Here is a 23,887-nt window from a genome sequence, read left to right as displayed (position 1 = left end):
TCCTAGTAATAATACCCTGAAGCTGTCTATCTAGTTCACCACTTAGCAAGCAATACTAAAAGCAAATAAAAACAACAAAAACACGTGAACTGCTAAAGCCTTTGGCTCCTAGGTAGACCTTGGGAAAAACTCACCATTTTGTTGCAGCTGATAGCCTGGCTGCTGGGAGGAGTGCATAGGTGGTAGTGGTGGTCCTGGGGGCCCAGTCATTTGGGTGCCAGGGGGCAGAGCTTGAGGAGCAGGTGAGGACACGTGGTTAGGCTGGCTCACTGGGGGCCCCCCAAAACTCTGTCCAGGCAAGAGAGGACCAGTCATCGAAGGCATCCGAGGACCCCCTGAAGCTGGGGGTGTGAAGCTGGAGGCCTGTAGTGGGACAGGTCGCTGGGGAGGCTGGGTCCCAGGATGACCCTGGGCCTGGCCAAGGGGAGGAGCTTGGCCCTGAGGATAGGAGCCATACAGACCAGAGTTAGGGAAACTTCCTGAGGCTGAGGCCAGCGATGTTGGTGGGCCTGAGAAGTAGAAGAAGTAGAGTCAGAACCCCAGTCATTCTGCCTCCTTGTTCAGTAAATCACTTTCCTTTCCACATGAGGGGCAGGAATGACTTCTCCCATCTGCTGGGACTCAGAAGCACAAGAAATAAAAGGGATTCAGGTATAGCCCCAGAGTCTGATGCTTCTAAAAAGAAGGGGACAGTATTCCTGTGGTCACAGCTACTCACCATAGCCTAGCCCTGAAGGTGGAGAGGCTGGGGCCACAGTACCACTGATCTGCATTCCGGCCAGCTGAGCCGTCACCTGTGCACTTGTTGGGGGAGGGCCATAGGGCTGAAGCACAGCTGGCTGGCTGACCACAGGGGCCAATATGGCTGACCCAAATGGCTGATACCCAGGGAGCCTGCGAAGAGAAGGAAGGCAGAGGTTTCTAGTGGGCTGAGATACCCTTCAAAGTTGGCAGGAGCTCCACATCATATAGGAAACTATATTGTTTTACAGCATCTTACTCTCATCTGGGCTCTTATATGGCTTCACATTTTTATATATTTGTGAATAAATTACATTCCTCATGATCTACACTGTGATTATTCATGGCAAACCTTGTTTTCCATTAGGTTCACTCCAAAAACATGTGTTGAACACCCTCAGATCAGAGTATTATTTACTCTGCTAGTTAGATTATCACCTTCTCTGCCTTAATCCTTTGTTGACAAACCACCTCAGTTCTGTAATCTGAAGCACTGAAGGAGTCGAAGGGAAGGTGCACAGAAGCATTAACACAACAGGAGCTTAATAATGTGGGCTCAAACAAATGCAGTTTGATTGTTTAACTTTTAAACCAAAGTATCACTTAATCCTGGGAAAGATGTTAGAAATATCCTTAAGATTAGAAGAGCAGGTCAGCTAAGTCTGGCATTCTATGCTAAGCAGAAAGATGATGCTAACTCTACCAGAGTTAAGGACTAGACAAACAGGACATAAACTAGGTAGCCTTCTAGCTGGGTCTATCTAGCAAAGCCTCGTTACTTGGATAACTGTCTTGGATACTCCCATGGTATCAGATGGCATATTAAAATATAAATTCAAAATCATTCCAATATCATTGTATACCAACTAGCAATTGCAACAGTGTTTTACAGTAATGTTACTGCAGAAATCTATAACATAGATTATTATACATAACAAGCTCTTTCTGGGATTTCAAGAATGAATCAAATTCTTCACAACGGTAGCCTGTTAAACTGAAATTCTGATTTATCCTTCCTGCTTATTTTGTCTCTACTAAATAACTAGAACTTTATTATGTTTGGTCAGCTTCTACTAGTTCTGCAGTTTCACACTTTTCATTTGTTCATTTAACTAGTATTTTCTGGGCAATATGCTAGTGAAACTTACCTCCCTAAGCTCTTTGTTGGGCTTTGCATTTTTTGTCTTCCATAGCAACAAACATACTGTTAGCCCCATGGCAGATGCTCATAAATCCTTGTCAAAATAATTATATTCCATGGTACTACTCTATTAACATGGATAATACTCTCCACTACCCAGTGGTATTCTATCACATACCATAGTAACAATAAACCAACACCTTATCTGTACATAGCTTTATAATTTACAAAGCATCTCTAAGTGCTTTATTTAATTCTCACAGCAAATTAATGAGGGAAACAGAGCAGATAGAAAACTAAGACACTAAGGGTATAAGTAGCAGACTATTCTAGAACTAGAACCCAGACACAATTCTTAGTCCAATGTATCAATACTTTACTTTTTAATTGTGAAATATAACATAAATAGAAAAAAATACATAAAACATATACGTACTGCTGAATAATACAAAAACCCATGTAACCAAAAAGCAATTCAAAAAATAGAATACACCAAAGGCCCAGTGTGCCTCTCCTCCATCACAGCCCTCTCCTTTCTCCCAAAGATAACTACTTTCCCAACTTCTTGATAATTGTTCCCTTATCTTTAAAACAATATAATTCAGCTATGTCAGGTTTTTAAACTTTTGTAAACAGAATCACATCGTACATACTCTGAGTTTGCTTCTTTTGTTCAACCATGTTTATGAATTCATCTATGCTGTTGCATTTAGCATTCTCTTTCATCACTAAATATTATTCCACTAAATAAATATGCCATGATTTACTTAAGCATTTTACTACAGATGGATATTGGGGGTTTTCCAATTTTTGGATATTATCAATAATGTTGCTATATTCAATCATATATTCAACTTGTTTATACACACATGAGTTTTTTCTAAGGCATATAGCTATGAGTGAAATTACTGGTTTATATGATATGCATATCTTTAATTTTAACAGATAATTCCAAGTTATTTTCCCATAGTAGTTGTACTAATTTGCATCTGACCACCAGTGGATGAGAGTTCCTGATACTCCATATGCTCAGCAATAATTAGTACTGTCAGACTTTTTAATTTTGCCAATCTGATGGATACACAGGAGTATCTTGTTGTGTGTTTTTTAAAATAAATTGATTAATTAATTTATTTATTCATTTTTGGCTGTGTTGGGTCTTCGTTGCTGCGTGCGGGCTTTCTCTAGTTGCAGCAAGCGGGGACTACTTTTCGTTGCGGTGCATGGGCTTCCCATTGCGGTGGCTTCTCTTGTTGCAGAGCACGGGCTCTAGGCGCAGGCTTCAGTAGTTGTGGCTTGTGGGCTCTAGAGCGCAGGCTCAGTAGTTGTGGCGCACGGGCTTAGTTGCTCTGCCCTTAAACTTAAGCCCGCAGGTTCTCAAGATAATAATTTCTACCCTCTCCACTGGTAGCCACAGTGTCAACTTACCACTCTGATTTTCAGTTCCCACTTTGTCTCTGGCACTTGAGGATTTCACTTTCTTTCTTTTAAGCTTGATTATGTATTTGAAAAAAAAAATTGTTTCTATTTCCTCTCCCCTTTCTAGATGTTTGTGGCAGAAGGGTTTTAGGTTACATTAACCTACTTACCAGCTGAAATTCTTTCACCTGCCTTCATGTCTCCACTGAAACTACATCTGTCAATAATGTCGCACCTTGCCAAACCCAACAGTCAATTCTTCGTCTACATCTCACCCTTCAGCAGCAAATGACACAGCTGATTATTCTCTTGACTTCCTAAAATACTTTCTTCACCTAGTTTCAGGATGCTACTCTGTCATGGCTAATCTCCTACCTCACTACTGCTCTTTCTCAGTGTGTTTGTTTGTTTGTTTGTTTTATTTGGCTGTGCCAGGTCTTCAGTTGTGGCATATGGGATCTTTAGCTGCAGCATGAGGGCTCTTAGTTCCCTGACCAGGGATCGAACCCAGGCTCCTGCATTGGGAGCATGGAGTCTTAACCGCTGGACCACCAGGGAAGTCCCTCATTGTGTTTTTGTTTGCTTGTTTGTTTGTTTGTTTGTTTTGCGGTACGCGGGCCTCTCACTGTTGTGGCCTCTCCCGCTGCGGAGCACAGGCTCCGGACGCATAGGCTCAGTGGCCATGGCTCACGGGCCCAGCTGCTCCGTGGCATGTGGGATCCTCCCGGACGGGGGCACAAACCCACGTCCCCTGCATCGGCAGGCGGACTCTCAACCACTGCGCCACCAGGGAAGCCCCTTCATTGTGTTTTGATAGCTCCTCCTCTGACTGCCTTTTTTTTTTTTAAATAAATTTATTTATTCATTTATTTCTTTTTGGCTGCGTTGGGTCTTCGTTGCTGTACGTGGGCGAGCAGGGGCTACTCTTCGTGGCAGGCTTCTCATTGTAGTGGCTTCTCTTTGTTGCGGAGCACGGACTCTAGGAGCACGTGCTTCAGTAGTTGCAGCACCTGGGCTCAGTAGTTGTGGCTTGGAGGTTCTAGAGCGCAGGCTCAGTAGTTGTGGCACACGGGCTTAGATGCTCTGCAGCATGTGGGATCTTCCGGGACCAGGGCTCGAACCTGTGTCCCCTGCATTGGCAGGCAGATTCTTAACCACTGCACCACCAGGGAAGTCCCTCTGACTGCCTTTTACATGTTGGTAAGCTCCAAGGTTCAGTCCTCACCTCTACTATTTACTCTCAATGCTCACTTTCTAAGTGATTTCATTTAGTCCCATGGCTTTAAATAATGTCTCTATACTGAAGACTCCCCAGTTTGTATCTCCAGTCCTGACATTATTCCTTAGCTGCAGATCCATATACAACTGCCTATTCAGCATCTCTACTTGGTAGCTGGTAGCTTTCTTAAACCTATAATGTACAAAATAAAACCCTTCATTTCACCCCCCAAATCTGCTCCTTCTCAAATATTCTTCATCCCAGTAAATAGCACTATTTACCAAATTGTTTAAGTCAACAGGTTAAAAGACATCCAGAATTCCTCTTTCTCTCTTAACTCACATCTAATCCTACCGACTCTACCTTCAAAATATATCCCAAATCTGACTGCTTCTTACCACCTCTACCACTACCATCCTAAACCAAGCCAAGATCATCCCTTACCTGAACTACCGGCAATAACCTCCTCATAGGATTCCCTACTTCTACTCTTGAATTCGGCAAAGTGACCTCTTTTTTATTTTATTTATTTATTTATTTTTGCGGTACGCGGGCCTCCCACTGTTGTGGCCTCTCCCGTTGCGGAGCACAGGCTCCGGACGCGCAGGCTCAGCGGCCATGGCTCACGGGCCCAGCCGCTCCGCGGCACGTGGGATCCTCCCAGACCAGGGCACAAACCCGTGTCCCCTGCATCAGCAGGCAGACTCTCAACCACTTGCGCCACCAGGGAAGCCCGTGACCTCTTTTTTAAAATAAATATATTTGTTTTAATTATTAGAGAATGAGGAGAGCACAAGCAAAATTTTAAAAAAGTAATGTTTTTACTAATCACATTTGTGATAGTATTAGTATTGTTATACTGAGATTGTTGTGTATAATAAGGGATAAAATAAATGAGAAATTGTAGGATATTCCAATATTCAAATTCCATCATCCCCACCTGGTATGGAAGAAAAGAGATACAGATATAATGAAGAGGTTAAGTAAAGGTTCTGTAGTCTTGAATTTGAACTGAAAGTACATATTTAAACTAATGAGGTATTGTAACTTTAATATATGTAGGTATGTATTTCTTAGCTATGTCCACTGAAGAGGCCTAGGAAGTGACCAATCAGGCAACAATGAACATTCCTAGTGCCCAGGTTATAGTCACAAAATAACATTTCTCACCAAAAAAATAAAGGACTTCTTGGAAAAATGGGTAATTCCTAGTCTAGAATATAAATGTACAAGGTAAGCCTGAAACATCTCATTAGACCTAAAGATTACTAGGGTCATGTCAAAAGGACTCAGGAATCAACTTGAAGAGGCGCGCATTGGTCAAAGACAGGACACTTTATACTCCAACAATGATGATAGTTGCAGTGATTTGAAACCCATCAAATATGTTTAAAACTATAATTCATAATGATATTAAAAATAAGAGTTGGTCACCTTGTACATAACAGAGAACCAACTCATTTCCCTATAAACTAGGAAATAAAGGTAAAGAATCAAGCATTTATTCTACATGAATTGCACAACCTGTAACCAAATAACAGATGACAAGAACTGTCTAAAATGGTATTCAAACAAATAAATGAGGAAAACAAAAGAATTAGAGTATCACCATTTTGTAAACCCAGTGAATTAACATATATATGCATAAACAACTAGTAACATCATAAAAAGAAAGATATCAAGATACTATGTGTGGGGCTTCCCTGGTGGCGCAGTGGTTCAGAGTCCGCCTGCCAATGCAGGGGACGTTGGTTCATGCCCCGGTCCAGGAAGATCCCACATGCCGCGGAGCGGCTGGGCCTGTGAGCCATGGCCGCTGAGCCTGTGCATCCGGAGCCTATGCTCCGCAACGGTGCACAGGCTTCCCTGGTGGCACAGTGGTTAAGAATCCGCCTGCCAATGCAGGGGACATGGGTTCGAGCCCTGGTCCGGGAAGATCCCACATGCCGCAGAGCAACTAAGCCTGTGCGCCAAAACTACTGAGCTTGCGCTCTAGAGCCCGTGAGCTACAACTACTGAAGCCCACGCACCTTGAGCCCGTGCTCCACAATAAGAGAAGCCACCGCAATGAGAAGCCCGCGCACTGCAACAAAGAGCAGCCCCCTCTCGCCGCAACTAGAGAAGGCCCGTGTGCAGCAATGAAGACCCAATGCAGCTAAAAATAAATAAATAAATTTATATTTAAAAAAAAGATATTATGTGCCTTCAAAGTCTTGCTCCATCCTATCCACAGGGATCAAATCTGGATCCAGTCTTTGGATTCAGCTGCCAATTTGCAGGAAATACAAAGGAAAAAGGAAAATACTGAACTGCAACATGAATATACAACCCAGATAATCCAGGCTGTGGGAAACTCTTCAGGTCAATTAGCTTGGAGTCCTCAACAGATAAACAGTAAGAAAAAGAAAGAGATAAAAAGGGAACCTATGGACTTAAAAGACACATCAAGTTGTTTTTTCTTAATAGGTAAAACTAAACTGTGGTGTCTAGGGATGTACCTTTGGATGTAAACTATTTTAAAAAAACACAAGAAAGTCGCTACTATAAAAGTTAGGATAGGGCTTCCTTGGTGGCACAGTGGTTGAGAGTCCGCCTGCCAATGCAGGGGACACGGGTTCGTGCCCCAGTCCGGGAAGATCCCACATGCCGCGGAGCAGCTAGGCCCGTGAGCCATGGCTGCTGAGCCTGCGTGTCCGGAGCCTGTGCTCCGCAACGGGAGAGGCCACAACAGTGAGAGGCCTGCATACTGCAAAAAAAAAAAAAAAAAAAAAAAAAAAAGTTAGGATAGGGAAGGGAATTCCCTGGTGGTCCAGTAGTTAGGGCTCCACACTTCCACTGCAGGGGGCATGCGTTCGAATCCTGGCTGGGGAACCAGGATCCCGTGTGGCCAAAAAAAAAAAAAGTTAGGATAATGGTTACCTATAGGGGGAGGGAGAGAGCGATGATTGAACTGGAACACATGGAAGGGGTTTTAGGGGTGTGTGGCAGAGTTCTATTTCTTGATCTGGGTTGTAATCACTTTATGAAAATTTACCAAGCCATACCTTTGTTTTGTATGGTTTTTGTGTATGTGTTTTACATTACAATGAAAAGATCCATCACATAAGTGAACAAACAAATAAATGGGGAACATGTTACTCTCCAGCTTAAAACTCTCCAATGGCTTCCCACTGCAACTAAAATCAAATTAAACTTCTAACTACGGCTTAGAAAGCATTACATGATATGGTTCCTGCCTATGTACCTACTTTATCTCCTCCGCTCTCCTCTAGACACACTGGCATTCTTGCTCTTCTTCACATCAACCAAATTAATTTCTCTACCAGGGCCTTTGCACCATTGTTCCGTCTATCTAAGACACTCATCCCCCAGATCTCTGGGTACCTCCCTTCATCATTTCACTGTGGTTTCAAACATCACTTCAGAGAGGCTTTCCTTGGCCAATGTATTTAAAACAGCTTCCTACCTCCTCACTACTCATTCTCAATATACTTATTCTGTTTTATTTCTTTTTTTTTTTTTTTTTTGCGGTACGTGGGCCTCTCACTGTTGTAGCCTCTCCCGTTGCGGAACACAGTCTCCAGACGCGCAGGCTCAGTGGCCATGGCTCACAGGCCCAGCCGCTCCGCGGCATGTGGGATCTTCCCGGATCGGGGCACGAATCCGTGTCCCCTGCATCGGCAGGCGGACTATCAACCACTGCACCACCAGGGAATCCCTGTTTTATTTCTTATTTACATTTGACTACTTGTTATCTTCTGTGTACTCCATGAGACTATAAGCTCACGAGGGCAGAGACTTGATCTGTTTGATAATGCTTTATCTCCAACCTCTAGAACAACGTCTGACACATAGTAGTACAAAATAAATATTTTTAAGTGGATGAATGAACTAATGAATTCCCTATACTGCTTCTCAGAGTTTTCCAACACAGAGGGTTAGGGAGAGTTTCCTAGGCTCTTTCTCTGGGCTTACATTCAATGTTAAAAATGTATATTCTGGACACCTAATAAAAATGTCACTAAGTGACTCTTCCACTACCACATACCCTATGCGTAGTTATACTTTATTCTTTGTTTACCAAAAAACAAACAGCATTCCAACAGAGATGACTGCCCTCCTTTAATGGACTTCCATGCAAAGACAAGGGTTTACTGAGTCAAGCACCACCAAAGTTTTCATCATTTATGTAGTTTTCCTTTGAGTATCTTTCCTTTCATAACTGGTCACACCCAAACTTAACCAATAAGTCCTACTAAGTGCCTGATCTAAAGGAAAAGGAAAAGAGAAGTCAGAAGAGACATAAATAATCCTGAGGTTCTTTTCTCCTGTTTTTCCCGTAGGGTAAGCTCAGAAGGACCATAACAATGATTATAGATATGTCTAGTCAAGGAAAAAACCCAAGTTCACAAAAATAGAAAGAATATGAAAAAAACCCAGGTACTTAGATGGGTCAATAATCCATAGGGTGGACATTAGCAGCACCTGTAACCTGCAAAAATGAGAACAAAATACAAAAAGATGAAGGGAAGAGGAAAAGGGATGTAAGAGAAAAGCAAAGAAAAAAAAAAAGAAAAGAAAAGTAAACAGGCCCTCACACATTCCTAATTCTTCCAGTCTCATCAGACCAATTTTAGGTTGAGCCAAATACGTACCTCTGAATGGACTTGAGGACACGGCGAGGAGGAAGGGTAAGCTGGGACGAAGTGAGAGAGTGGCATGGACATATATACACTACCAAATGTAAAATAGATAGCTAGTGGGAAGCAGCCGCATAGCACAGGGAGATCAGCTCGGTGCTTTGTGACCACCTAGAGGGATGGGATAGGGAAGGTGGGAGGGAGAGGCAAGAGGGAGGAGATAATGGGGATATATGTATATGTATAGCTGATTCACTTTGTTGTACAGCAGAAACTAACACACCACTGTAAAGCAATTATACTCCAACAAAGATGTTTAAAAAAAAACAAATACGTACCTCTGCATCTGAACAGTGGAGCTTGGCCCATTCTGTACATCTCCTTGTCCAAACTGGCCATATGCAGTCTGGCCACAAGGGCCCTGTGCTGTCGAGGCTGGAGGTGCCCCTGAAGAAGGTGGGGCTCTTGAAACACCTGAGGGTAAAGAAGAGAAACTAAGCAATTGGGAAATAACTTTCTCCTCCACCCTGAGCAAGGAATGCAAAGCAAGAATCAATAAGCTCAGACCAATAAGCTCAGACCTTTACTGCAATATCACAAGCATAATACCATAGCTTGGTAATGAAAAGGACACCATCAACATGCAACTCCAGCTACAGGAGATTCTGAACATGGATGCCCAGCCAGAGAGCCTCTACTCTCCTAGACAGGTATACTACAGGTGAAGCTGTAGCCAGAGCCACAAAAATGTAGGGCCTTCCTATGATCACCATACACTCTCACTCAATCCAGGACAGTCTAACGTTCTTACCCTAGACAAAACGTCAACTCTTTTAAGGAAAAGATCTGGGGCTTCCCTGGTGGCACAGTGGTTAAGAATCCGCCTGCCAATGCAGGGGACACAGGTTCGAGCCCTGATCCAGGATGATCCCACATGCCGTGGAGCAACTAAGCCCGTGAGCCACAACTACTGAGCCTGAGCTCTAGAGCCCTCAAGCCACAACTACTGAAGCCCATGCGCCTAGAGCCCGTGCTCTGCAACAAAAGAAGCCACCGCAATGAGAAGCCCGCGCACTGCAATGAAGAGTAGCCCCCGCTCACCGCAACTAGAGAAAGCCCGAGCGCAGCAACAAAGACCCAACACAGCAAAAAATAAATAAATAAATAAAATTTTTTTTAAAAAAGGAAAGGATCCCACTCCAGAACTCAGAAACTTAGAGCATACTTGAGAAAGGTGGCACAGAAGGTGACCAAGTAACATTCTAAACTAGGTTGTAAAGAAAGGCACCTCTTAGAAAGACTATTCGGGACATCCCTGGTGGTCCAGTGGGTAAGACTCTGTGCTCCCAATGCAGGGGGCCTGGGTTTGATCCCTATTCGGGGAACTAGATCCCACATGCATGCCGCAACTAAGAGTCCGCATGCCACAACTAAACATGCCACAATGAAGATCCTGCATGCCGCAACTAAGACACGGCGCAGCCAAAATAAATAAATAAATATTAGGAAGACTGTTCTGCCAACCTCTTCTTCATATATTCTACTCATCCTACGCATCTTCTTTTCAGTCATTTCTAAGTGTTGGCACTCCCAATAGCACATGGCTCAGGAAAGTATTCCCACGGGTTGGAGAATTTGTTCCTGCCCAACTGTTCAGTCAGGACAGGTCACCTGCCCTCCAATTACTGCTGTCACTATGTCGTCACAAAAGCTGTACTCCATCCTTTCTGCTCATCAGAGCTGCCATCAAAGCTACTTCTACTCCCCCCAAGCATCCTTCCCACATGAGATGCAGGAAGAAAGCAATTAGTTACTTGGCATATCACTTTGGAAATATTGCTGATCCCTGTTCAAACTATTGTTTTTTTGTTTTTCTTTTGCTCTGCCCCCAGTAGAGATTAGACACTATAGAACCTGCCTACAGGAATATGATTAATCTGAACCTGCTCACTAGCCATCAAAGAACCAGATATGTTTTCCTCTCAATAACAGAGCTTCCTCTTGGGGCAATGCCAAACTCCATCTTGATAAGCCAGGACTTGATAGATCAGAGGTGGACTCTGTCCGGCCAAAGTCCCAACCCAGAGTAAGGCTCTCCAAAGCCCTGAGACCTAATCTCACCACTTCGCAATTTTTTTTTCCAAAGTCATAATTAAAATGGTCATAACTTCAATCATTTCCCAAATCTTACCTATGCCTCCTTGGTGCCTTCTTTTTCCCATATCCCTTTATGGAATTTACTGTTTTAAAAAGCATAAAGCATTTGGTATACCTAAGTCCTTAGCTAGCCTAACCAAAGATCAAATGTCAACCATTTTCTAAAAAACTCCTACGAATAATATAATCTGTAGATTACCAGCTGCTCTTCATGAAAAAGTAACGTAAAAGCCAAACACTGATCCTAAGGCAGCACCAGATTGGTTTCCTCTTATTTCCCTGATATTAGACAACATCTAAGAAGCCAAAGAAACTCAAACAAAGGAAAAGGAATGATATCAGCAGAAAGATATGAGAGGCACCAAAAATCAGGCACACAAACATCACACTTTTCATCCATGAACTAGTTCCCCAAGTCCCAGAGTCATTTATAGATAGAACTATGAGTCCGATGAGAGGCCTTATCAATATACATGAGAAACAAGTGATTTCAGAGAGACTTTAGGTCAATAGAAATAATTAATCCTAGTCACAGGCTCTGGACGAGCTGCGACCACAACCCTTCCATCCAGCTGTGAACAATGCAGCCAGGTGAGGCTGCACAGGGTGACACTCACAGGAGGTGAACTGCCATTGAACCTGGAAGATGTGCTCCCACTAGATGTCCTAAGGCAGAGACACAGTCACCTTATAAAAAAACAGGGAAAGGTGGGAATTCCCTGGCAGTCCAGTGGTTAGGACTCGGCACTTTCACTGCTGTGGCCTGGTTTCGATCCCTGGTCAGGGAGTTAAGATCCTGCAAGCTGCGTGATGCGGCCAAAAGGGAAAAAAAAAACAGGGAAGGGCAGACTGCCCACAGGACTCTCAGTGACCAAGAGCCAGATTCATGTTCCTCAATCCCAGTCACCACAACCTTTTAGGCAGCTTAGGTAGGGCAATACAACCCAACCTGAAGACTACTAATTCCCCTCGTCAGCTCAAAGGAAGCTTGGAAACATACCTGGGGGAGGGGTTTGCTGATAGCCTGGTACTGGGCCATTGTAGGCTCCATAGGAAGTGGGGGCGGTTGTGGACCCTGGTTGCCCACCATAGCTGGATTGATGATGCCCTAGGTAGACAGGCTGGGGCTGCCCAAACGGCGGCACAGGTGGAGCTGACTGGTTAACGTTCATTATGAGAGCATCCCCGACTTGGTTTCACCTATTAGATGAGAGAGAAGAGAGAAATTAGTCAAAATCAGTTTTCTAAAGAGAGAGCACTATTCACAGTAGGAAGTAGAAATAGAAAAGGACTGACCTTATCAGGCAGTGATCAGCCTAATCATTCTCACACTACTACAGGATCTTTGTAATTTTCTTCCCCAGACAGCAGACAGACTGCCTCCTCAAAGTAAGGATTTTGTTACTCTGAACCCTATGCTTTGTCACTGCCAAGAGGGTATAAATTTCAACCTCAGATAGGCCCATTGGAATGGAGCAGCAGCCTCCATTCCCCAGTGGTATGATTTCTAGTGTCTAGTCATACAAGAAGTCCTGCCACTGATAAACTATTGTGATATTACAGGTAAATGAAACAATGCTCCCACTTTCCATTCATTCACTCTAGCATCCATTCATTCCACAAAATTGAATACCCTCTAGTGTGCTAGTCATTTTTAATCACCCAGACTACATGTCTAAAACAGATTGGCTAAATTCCCTCCCCCTCAAAAGACAAATTTTAGAGTAACCGGTTAGAAAAATGACATTCTTTGGCTAAACTGCAGTAAATCAAGTGCTACACCATCCCCAGTCTTCCCACCAAAAAAGTGTATGGACCTTAGAACTGAAGTATTAAAATCACTAAATGTAAAGGACAGCTCAAAACTCTAGCAAGGTATCAGATTAAAACTGAGTGCAGGCCTGGCAAAAAAATTCTTACAATAACCTAGGGAAACAGTTCAAAGATCAGTGGCAAAGTTAGATTTCATGGAAAAAGATCATTCACCTTATCCTTCTAGCAGAGGGGACTATAAGTATTCCAAATCCCAATGCACTTCTCCAACTCTCCTGTTTCTGCTCTTATATGCTTGTAATGAATCTAGGCCACCACCAAAATTATTACAATCTTGCCCAGCAGCAAAGGAATAAATTGGAGAGCCTTTCCAAGGTCCTTCCAAGAACAGGACTATCTGATCACATCTACTCTTCATAGCCTGATCATTCCAACTATCCTATAGACAGAAGGGACCCAGGAAGCATAAGAGCTCACAGCTACTGCAATGGAACAATGGGCCTCTCCCCTTTGCTAGGTAGGGCCATCTTGACTACAGAAAAGCTGAGCTGCTCTTGGACTAAAACTCTTTAAATTCAAAGCCATCTCAGGAGCTGTTCTTCCAAATCCTAAACCTCACACAGGTCACTACATTAAGCTTGACAGATGTCCTCCTCCTCTTATTTTCCTAAAGTCAGTGTGGGGGTGGGGATGGTAGGAAAGGAGCGTCTTCTCGAGGAAATAATCCCCTCAAACACACCCAAGAGTTTGGAGTCAGGCTCAAGTTTCAACTCCACTCTGGGTGGACAGTCGAGGGTGACAACCCAGGAGGCGGGGCAAGCTTCCTAGAACTCTGAAAGTAGTCGAGCTGTGGAGGCTGGGAGCGCCGGGGATCAAGACCGAGAAGCCAAGCCAGCTTCTCGGGCCGCGATGAGAGAGACTTCCACTAAGTAGGAGATCGAGCGTCTTGCGCCCTTCAACAGGCTCAGGGAAGGAAGCGGGAGCCGGAATCTGGGCCGGGAGAAGAGAAGGGAGGGTCTAGGACTGATTCTGGATTGTGGATGCATGAGGTGAGGGTCTCTCCCCGGGCCCCGCCCCCGGGCCCCTCCCTTCCTTCTCAGACAGGACCCCGATCTGGCCAGTGATACCCCGGCCTGTCCTCTGCTTTCCTACCCACCAACCTCCCGAAGCCACTCCTCACCCGGCTCCAGATCCAGGTTCGACTTCGTTCCTAACGTCAAGGCTCCCAGGCTCCACTTCCGGTTCCGAGGGGGCCGGCGCGTCGCCCCCGGAAGTTCCACCCCCACGCTCCAAGGCCACTCCTTCTGCCACGTCGGCAGTAAGCACGCGCCGAGGAACCCGGATGCCGCACATGCGCTACTTTCCCCTCTCGTCATGGCCGCCCCCTAGGGGCTCCGCAGTTTTTTATGCATTTCCGTTTTTGTTTTTGTTTTTGTTTTGCCCAGATGTCCTGGTAACCTTATGGTCCCACCAGCTGAGATGTGATTGAACTATGTTTAGTAACTCTCCTTCCTATGACATATTAGAAACCTCTGATTTAGAGTCCTGCAGCGATTTCCTGCTGATCCCTGGCCCCATTGATTTCCGTCTTGGAGGTTCTCACCCATGACCTTTGCCGGTCTTGAGATTTGCGGAGCGGAACGTACAATTTTTTTAAAATATAATTATTCTGATGTAATATATCTTTTTAAAATTTATTTATTTTGGCTGACCCATGGGGCTTGCAGGATCTTAGTTCCCTGACCAGGGATCCAACCCATGCACCGGGCAGTGAAAGTGCAGAGCCCTAACCATTGGACCACCAGGGAATTCCCTTAGAACCCTGTAACGTTGAAGGGCACTAATTCTGCTTTCTGGGGTCATGTGTTCAAGTTCTGGCTCTACAGTTCCCTAGCTAGGGCAACTTAATCTCGGCCTCAGTTTCTTTCATTTGTAAAATGAAGAGAATATGAATGCCCTTCTAAAAACTTGTTGAGAGTATGGGATTAGGCCACAAAGATTGCCTGGCACCGTAGTAAGTGCTCAGTAAAGGTCACTCGTTATTAGTTAACCGTTTTTATAGAGCGCCTTGGTTTAGGTGCAGAGCACTGCCACAGCCTGATAATCTCTACTCTTAGAATGCCCCCAGCCTTTTGGAAGAGCTACAGTTCCTGGAGTAATTATTATTACGCCATTTAATAATAACAATATTGTAGCTAATATTTGTAGGAGTTTTTAAAATATACATAACCTCATTTAATCCTTTCAATAATCCTTTCATTTAATAATTATTTTTTAAGCATTGTTGTGTTCCAAGCCATGTTCTTGGGTCCAGGAATACAGTAGTGAACAAACAAAAGTTCTTCATCAATTTAAATAAGGTTTTGTAATTACATACACGTGTGATAAAGCTATAAAGAAAAACAAAGTGGGAAGTCCCAGGCAGTCTAGTGGTTAGGACTCCACGCTTTCACTGCTGGAGGGCTTGGTTTCTGTCCCTGTCAACTAAGATCCTGCAAGCAGCCTGGCCTGGGGCCAAAAAAACAAGAAACAAACAAAAAAGCCCCAAAGTAACAAAATTCAGGCTGTTGGTTACCTCTGGGGAGGGAAAGAGAAAAGTATAATTGGGAGGAACATAATGGAGCATCAATAATATTAATAGTGTTCTATTTCTTAATATTCACATGGATATTTACATTATTGTTATTTTCAAATAGTTCATATGTATTATGTACAATTCATTTCAAAATAAAAGTTTTTTTTTAATAAGGAAGAAAAGAAATGGGGAAAAAGCACTGGTGTAAAGGAAGCATTTAAAGGGAAAAAAACATTAAATGAAGAATTTTATGACAAATGCGGGGAAAAGTTCTTGCTCTCATATTGTGCACAGTAAATTTTAGTTATTCTGAGGCACAAAGTGGTTCATTCATTGAAAAACTTGCACTTCTAGTCGTTGCTGGAATCTGTTATTAGGCATTGAGCATGTTTTAGTGAACAGGCAGATTTTTCCTGTCCTCAGGAGTTTATAGTGGAGGTCAGTGTTTCTCAAACTGTGATCCTGGGATCAACAGTATCAGTTTCACCTGCGAAACCTGTTACAAATTGCAGACCCACCCTAGGCATATTGAATCAGAAATTCTGCAGGTGGGGCCCAGCAAGCTATGGCCCTCTAGACAATTCCATTGCACACTGAAGATTGAGACCCACTAGATTAGTAATTTGCGAAATTCAGCTAACATTTGTTGAGCAATTGCCATAAACTGGGGTCTCTGCAAAGTATTTTCGCATAATTTATCCCATTTAACATGTCAGCATAGGAAAGTAGGTATCCTCTGTCTTGCTTAATGTTGCACTCCTAGTAAGTAGTAGAGTTTAAATTCATAGTTTCTTGAGAATAGAGGCTGATATGTTGCATTTTATTGGTTTCTGTATCCCCACCCTGGTTCTCAATCTTGGCTGCGCATTAGAATCACCTGCAGTGCTTTTTAAACTGGCCATACCAAAATAAATAAATAAATAAATAAAAATAAAATGGCCATACCAGCTATTAGGCCAATAAAATTAGAATCCCTAAGGCTGAGGGGCCTGAGAGAGAGAGAGAGAGAGAGTGTGTGTGTGTATAAAGTATTTGTATAATGTATAATATTTGTATAATATATAAATTCATGTAATATGTAAAATGTCATTACACATCATCTAATCATATACACAGTCCTATTTTAGGGAGCCAGTAGCTTTAAAAGTTTTCCAGGTGATTCCAACATGCACTTAATTGATTCCAATATGCAGGGTTAATTGAAAGCCACTGGTATAGCACAATGGCTTACATGTAGCCAGCACTCAATAAATGTTTGAATAGTGAATGAATGGATATTTAGATACTCTTTTCACTGATGAGGTCAAGTAACTGCCCAAGGTCATACAGCTAATAAATGATAGAACAAGAATCCAAGTCCAGTTCTGACTCTAAATTCTAAGTGCTTTCTATGACTACATCAAACACCAAGGCAAACAGCATTTAGCATGCTATCAGAGCAGCTATTCCAGGGACCTCTGTAGCCTTCAATAATTACAGCACCATAATATTATGTTTTTTAAAAGAAAGAGATCTCTTAACATAGGGCATATTCATGTAATGGAAACCTAAAAATAACTAAATATTTTATTATTAACATGGGTTGGCATGTTTATGCACACCTATCTCTACCCACCTTTCCATGACCAACTATGTGTTGTAAGAGGTAATTTATTTCACCAAACATTGAGCACCTGTTACATCAGTCATTGCTCTGTGGGCTGTTGATTGGCTTTTACACACAGTCCTTGCCTTCAAGTTTCTCACAATCTAGGAGGGAGACAGGCATATAAACAAACCGTAATATTGGCTGAAAACTACAATAATAGAAATACGAACAAGATACATATTTTGCCCAGAGGAAGGAAGGATTAATTCTATAGGTAGGGAGTGAGGAGATGGGCAGGAGAAGCTTTATGGAACAGGCAACACTTCAGCTGGAGCAGACTGAACAGAGTTCCTCTACATTGCACCCAGCACTGCAGTGGGATATGGATCTCCACTTTGATTAATAGGTTAATTCATACAGCAAAGGGGTACTTTTTTCTGGGGATCTTGCAATCTTGTGGGACAAACCCAGCCATTCCTTGCTCAGGAATTGAAGCCCCTGCTGCTGCCACTTTGGAATAAGCTTCGGAGGAGAGCAGTTGGGATTAGTCCATGACCCTATCAGGGAAGGCACAGTCCCTGAAAGGATGTACATTAGTTATAGAGCCCACAGAGCTAGTACTCTGAGTCCTGAGTAAAAAGCTCATGCAGGAGAATGGGAGACAGGGGAGGGCAGAAGTTTTCACTATAATTAGCTCTGGGAGTAATACAGCTTGGGGAGGGAGGGGAGTACAGCCGGTAACTATTTTGAGCACAGCTTCGATTGACAGGACATGTGTGCTGGACTGTACTGATCTCAGGGCCAAGTTGCCTGCCTGTGGTGTGTGGTGTGGGGTGGAAGGCCTAGGGCAGCAGAAGCAGGACAGCCAGACAGGCCGGACGGGGTACCAGCACCTCGACTTCTCTCCCTGGGACACTGTCCAAACTCCGAAGGCCATAGGCCAAGCTGAGAGATGGGTGCTGAGGAGGAGGTGCTGGTCACACTGTCTGGGGGAGCCCCCTGGGGCTTCCGACTTCAGGGGGGGGCCGAGCAGAGGAAACCTTTACAGGTATCCAAGGTAAGGGAGCCTATATTGAGGTTTCAGGGAAAGGGGAACCCAAGGGAACTTGGGAAGAGTCATGTGGTGGCCTGTGGGGGGAGAAGTGGGAGGCTGTGAAGAAGTGGAGTGGGGGTGGGTGGATGGTCGAGGAAGCATGCTCAGATCTGACAGGGGGAGCAGTGTCTGAGCACAGCCTTCTTGTGGGGGGCTATTAGAAAAGGGAATTCCTGGTTTCTGGGAGCAGAGAAAAAGGAAGACTGTGCCTCAATTTCATAGAAGCAGAGGTCCAGGGCTGGCAACATAGGAACAGAGGCTCAGGGCTGGCCATCCAGTCTTTGCTCTCCTGGGTCTGTGCCTCTACTCCAAACTCCAGGAATGTAGGGAAGGTTGTCATTTCTCTCTAACTAAATTGGTATGTGATGATCTGAGGTTCTCACGCAGCCCAGCCCAGCCCAGCCCTGCCCTGCCCCTGCCCCAGCCTTTAGTCCTCCTCTTTCGCTACGCCAGATCCCTTCTCTCACTAGGCAAGACTTTTTTTAAGGCTAGGAGGGTTATGGCAAGATATGACCTGTCAGATGAAGTTGTTACCATTTTGGTTTCATAGCACAGGTTTAATTTTCTCAACTATAAAATGTAGGTAATGATAGTACCTACTCCATGGGTGCTAACTTCTAAGGATTAAATTCAATAAAACACGTAGAGTGCTTGGCACTGTGCCTAACATTTAGTAAGCACTAAATGTATCGCCACTATTACTATTATTACTTTAACATATGTACATGTGTGTGCACACCCGGCACACATATACATACACAATCGCAATCCCTCAGAATCTGCCGGACTCCCTCCAATCTGGAGTACTGTTCTAAAATCTTGACTGTGTAGATAATGGTGCCTAGGACTCCAAGGACTAGAAGAGAACTGTTGGCTAGTATAGATATTTCCTTTGGAGGAAAATCTTGAGGGGATAACCACCGTTTCTACAATAGTACGTCCCATCCCCCCTTGCAGTTTTCCCCGTCTTTTTCATTCAGTGATTACCCTACCTCCCTTCAAAGGATGTGTTATTCTCTCAAATCTGTACCTTCTTCCCTCTAGATTGACCCCCCTTAACTGTCACCCCTTGTCCCTCCCCATCCTTTCTTACCCTGTAAAGTAAAATTCCATCCACACACTGGTCCCTCCTGTCCTAACTCCTTTCATTCTATTCCCCCCTTGGAGCCCTCCCTCACCTACAGTCTCTCCTCCAACACCTTCTCAGATCCGAAGACGGAGCCAGGCTGGCAGAGCAGGACTCCGGGAAAGGGATCAGCTTTTGGCCGTCAATGGGGTTTCCTGCACCAGCCTCTCTCATGCCAGAGCAATGAGCCTCATCGATGACTCAGGGAATCAGCTTGTCCTCACCATCAGGCGGTATGGACCCCTCCCACCCCAGCCTACACCCATCCCCCTAGTCCAGGGCTTCCATTGCCTGTCTCAGCTCTATGTCTCACTGGCCTGACTTCAGCTACTGACAACTACCCATTTCTGCTTGTGTATCTGTGCTGGAGTATAGATGTTTGTGTATGCCTCCCAAAGCACTTGAATGTGGGTGCGTGGGCCTATTTAGGCCCTTTGCCTGTCTATTTATCGTCACATCTCTCTTTAAACCCACTTCCAGTCAAAGCCTGCCAAGCAGATTTGCCTACCAGTTCATTTTCAGATCTCCACTCTTCCCAGCCCATCCATTTCACCTACATGCCAGTCCCCTCTCTCTCCTTACATCCTTCTCCCATCTCCTCCAGATCTCTCTAGCTCTCAGTCATCCAGCTCATTTCTCAAGTTCTGTCATCTTTTCCATCCAGGGTAGAGGACGAGGGGCCTGTGCGATCTCCATCCCCTGGTGAGCTTCAGGCACTGTCACCCTTGTCTCCGCTGAGTCCTGAGCCCCCTGGTGCTCCAGTTCCCCAGCCTCTCCAGCCTGGGAGCCTCCTCTCTCCCCCTGACAGTGAGGCTTACTATGGAGAGACAGACAGTGATGCTGATGGCCCAGCCACCCAGGAAAAGCCCCGCCGACCCCGCCGCCGAGGCCCAACAAGGCCCACCCCTCCAGGAGCCCCACCTGACGAGGTCTACCTGTCTGACAGCCCCGCAGAGCCAGCACCTGGTGTCCTTGGCCCTCCCAGCCAGGATGACAGCCGCGTGAGCTCCCCATCTTGGGAGGACGGGACAACCCTTCAGCCACCCCCGGCTGAGGCCCTGCTGTTGCCCCATGGCCCCCTCCGGCCTGGCCCTCATCTCATCCCTATGGTGGGGCCTGTTCCCCACCCAGTGGCAGAAGATCTGACTACCACCTATACTCAGAAGGCCAAACAAGCCAGTGAGTGCCTGAACTCCTTTTCCTTAGTCAGGATCCTTCAATCTGAGCCCTAAATCTAACACTCCATAACCATACATTCCACCTACCTTATGCTTCCCTTGGATACAGTCTTGGAGACAGGTGGAGAAGAGTAATGGATAGGAGGGGAAAATAATTATTCTCACGATCCCCATTAGTTTTGCTGTTTGAACTAGCGTGACAAAAAAGTACAGGGGGCTCAACCCAACCCAGGAACAGGATAAGTAGGAAAGTTGGAAAGGGACATGAATTGATGAAGGGTTTGCTTGTCGTTGCTATGATTTTGCTAGGTGTCAGACGGGGTGAGGGCAGAGTGCAGACATGGGTCAGGGGAGTATTTGGAAGCAGGACAGGGATACAGGGACTCTTCAGTGTTAATTGCAGGCATAGCATCAGAGCTACCTTTGACATTGCTAGTTCCATTAGGGTTCCTGGGGACTGGGAGGCTATGGAATAGTCATGAGATCTCTAGGAAGTGGTGGTGGGAGGGATCTTTGGCTTCTTATCTTAGGCGAGAATTTAGGCCCCGGCAGAAAAAGCCAGTTCCACTTATCTCAGGCTCTTTACTTCCCCCCCTCCCCCCCTCCCTGGTACGCGGGCCTCTCACTGTTGTGGCCTCTCTCGTTGTGGAGCACAGGCTCCAGACGCGCAGGCTCAGCGGCCATGGCTCACGGGCCCAGCCGCTCCGCGGCATGTGGGATCTTCCTAGACCGGGGCATGAACCCCTGTCCCCTGCATCACCACTGCACCACCAGGGAAGCCCTCTTTACTATTTTTGATGTGAGCTACAGAACAAAGTCTAAGAGTGAACTTTCTCCCTGTCCTATCCCTCCCATACCCCTCCTCTAGAGACCTTTCTTGTCACCTTGGAAATCTCAGGGTTACCCCTCTAGTTCTCATCTCTCGTTCCTCCCCTCCACTATTCTGATTCCTGATCCATAGAATTTTGTGCCTCTAAGTCTGGAATAGAGGCTAAGGCCGTGACAGTTTACCATCAGACATCCCTGAGAGTGTCCCATGTCCCACAAAGAAATTCCAGATGCACACCCACAATCTCATGCTTATCCCCAATTCTCATTTTAGCACCCTCTCCCTTCCCCATCATGCTGGGTGAGACTGTAGTTAGTGAGTGGCTCAGGGATATTTTTAGCCAAGCAGACCTCATTGTCCAGTGTGGTGGGATTGGGGGAAGGGTAGGCAGGTGCCCATGTCCATCATACCAGGGCTTGTGGGGCAGCCCAGAGAAGGGAGGGAGCCAGGCTCCAAAAATAGCACAGTGAGCTCATTCAGCTACCAGCTCTGGGGATAAGACAAAGGGGCTTTAAAAGGCGTGGGGGGTGCCTCAAACTGGTTCTGCTCCAGCCAACACTGCCTTTCTCGGCATGGAGACTTTTGAGCCCATCAGCCAAGAGCCTCTCAGCCAAGCCAGTTGCGACAAAGCCCCAAGCCCAGTTCCTGAGCTCCAGGACCCGTTCTATGCAGGTACTACCCTCCCACAGCCAAGAGAGTTCTGGAATCTAGAATGGAGGGGACTACGTCAACAGTTTGGGAAGGGAGGTCTTTGGGAAAGGTCTTACTCCCTTACCCCCTCCTCCTTTTTTCCTTCCTCTTCCTTCTTTTCTTAAGAGTTTCACTGCCCTTTTCTCAGAATGGGCTGATGCTATGGTAACATGTCAAAGGGGTTTGTGACCACATGAGCTATGGAAAACTCATGGAGAGAGGGTGTATGTGTGAGAGAGAAGTGTGAGTAATCTATGAATACATGAAAGCATGTATGTGGGAGTCCGTGGGAGAAGATATGAGTGAACAAGAAAGTGTCTGGATACATGTGCAGCTAGTGTCAAGAAAGCTTTGATAGTAATAATTACTCACAGTGGGGCTTAGGTTAAATGCTAAATTTACCTACATTATCTCACTTAAACCTCATAGCAACCCTATGAGGTAGACGTTATGTTATCATCCTTCTTTACAGATGAGGAAACTGAACTTCAGTGAGATGAAGTAACTCTCCCAAGAACCAAAAATCTGAACTAAACTATGACTCCAGTGCCTATCTCTAGTCCACAGTACTATTGTGTGCTATGAACGTTGGAACGGGTGGAATGAGAGCCCTAATCAGAAGGGAGCTTTGATATCTTGAGTGGAAAGTAGATGGAATTTCAAGAATTTTTCAGGAGGGACTGGGGATCATGGATCGGAGAGTATCTGTGTCCGAGTCAGGGTCCTAGCAGCAGGGCAGCGTTCCCATTTCCTGGCTCCACCTCCCAGGCCCCACGTGGCACGGGAAACCCTGTCCTGGCTCCCCTTAGCACACAGTGCTTGCGTGCCTGCCTGGTAGTGTCTACCTGAGCTCTCTACCCAGAAGGCTTGGAAAATAGGGGGCAGCTCTGTCAAAGAAGCCCACCCCACTCCCACCCTCAGCTTGGGGGAAAGGAGACTGTATCAACTGGTGACTTTGAGATATCCTAAAGATCTGGAAGCTTTCCTTGGAGAGCAGCACTCTGGCTTTTCCTGCATCTCAGATCTGAAGCCATCCCTGCCTGTGAGTAGCAGGGGTTTGAGGCACAGAGGAGCACCTTGGATTTAGAAGGCACTTAAATTTTGTCCCAACTGTTAGTGACAGTGTCTCTGCTAGGGGAATTCTGGGAAGAAGGGCCACCTTGAGTACGCATGTATGTTTTTGTGTGGACACGTGTATTTATACATGTGTATATGAACTAGGATGTATATAAGCTAGAGTATATGGGGATGTGAGAGAAAAGTACAGATGAGAAAATATGCCCATAGCCACCTCTCCCTAGAGCCATATTCTTGTTGAAGTGATGTGTGGTGGGAGTTACTTCTATGAATGTATATGACGTGGATCACATGATGATAGTGGAATTAAGAATGAAGATCCTCATTGCTAAGGATCCTTTGTGTCCTTATTATAGGGTAAGGGGTAGGAAGAGGGGATAAGTCCCAAACTTTCTGAGAAGTCCCCTAACAGGGTCTCTTTGGTGGGAGAAAAGTGCCCCTTCTTATTTTTTCTTACGGTGGGACCTGCTTCATGTCCTTGCCTGCCATGGGAAGTAAACCCCCTTCTACCCCAGCCTCACATTGCCAGCCAGGAGTGGAGGGAAGCAGGGGAGGCACGCGTGTGGTGTGGGTAAGAGCAATCTCCTGAAATATAGGAGGGAAGAGAGGATAGGAGGAGAGCTGTGGTCAGAGTGGTGTCA

The 23,887-nt window shown here is 45.2% G+C and overlaps 2 protein-coding genes across 6 annotated transcripts in view; one reads left to right on the top strand and one right to left on the bottom strand.

The window, feature by feature from the left end:
- Positions 1-14,375, bottom strand: part of SEC24C (SEC24 homolog C, COPII component) — a 25,377-nt gene extending 11,002 nt beyond the window's left edge. For 3 of the 5 annotated variants that reach the window (XM_030759231.2, XM_089897698.1, XM_089897699.1), the window contains exons 1-5: positions 14,271-14,375; positions 12,318-12,517; positions 9,499-9,634; positions 719-894; positions 135-509 (exon numbers count right to left, since the gene is read on the bottom strand). In XM_030759231.2, coding sequence (XP_030615091.1) covers positions 135-509; positions 719-894; positions 9,499-9,634; positions 12,318-12,489 — 859 coding nt within the window. In that variant the 5' untranslated portion in view covers positions 12,490-12,517; positions 14,271-14,375. Of the gene's footprint in view, positions 1-134; positions 510-718; positions 895-9,498; positions 9,635-12,317; positions 12,518-12,613; positions 12,914-13,829; positions 14,081-14,270 lie in introns of those variants that run through there. The other 2 variants (XM_089897696.1, XM_089897697.1) reach the window with 2 other exon arrangements.
- Positions 13,650-23,887, top strand: part of SYNPO2L (synaptopodin 2 like) — a 12,714-nt gene continuing 2,476 nt past the window's right edge. The window contains exons 1-3 of the mRNA XM_022590894.3: positions 13,650-18,310; positions 19,554-19,705; positions 20,137-20,651. Coding sequence (XP_022446602.2) covers positions 18,206-18,310; positions 19,554-19,705; positions 20,137-20,651 — 772 coding nt within the window. The 5' untranslated portion in view covers positions 13,650-18,205. The remainder of the gene's footprint in view (positions 18,311-19,553; positions 19,706-20,136; positions 20,652-23,887) is intronic.

Source organism: Delphinapterus leucas, chromosome 16, assembly GCF_059928025.1.
Source record: "Delphinapterus leucas isolate spDelLeu-1000000601 "Yukka" chromosome 16, BTC_Dleu_Yukka2, whole genome shotgun sequence".
Lineage (NCBI taxonomy): Eukaryota > Metazoa > Chordata > Mammalia > Artiodactyla > Monodontidae > Delphinapterus > Delphinapterus leucas.
The sequence above is the reverse complement of the archived record's forward strand: the minus strand, read 5'-3'. Positions and strand labels throughout refer to the sequence as shown.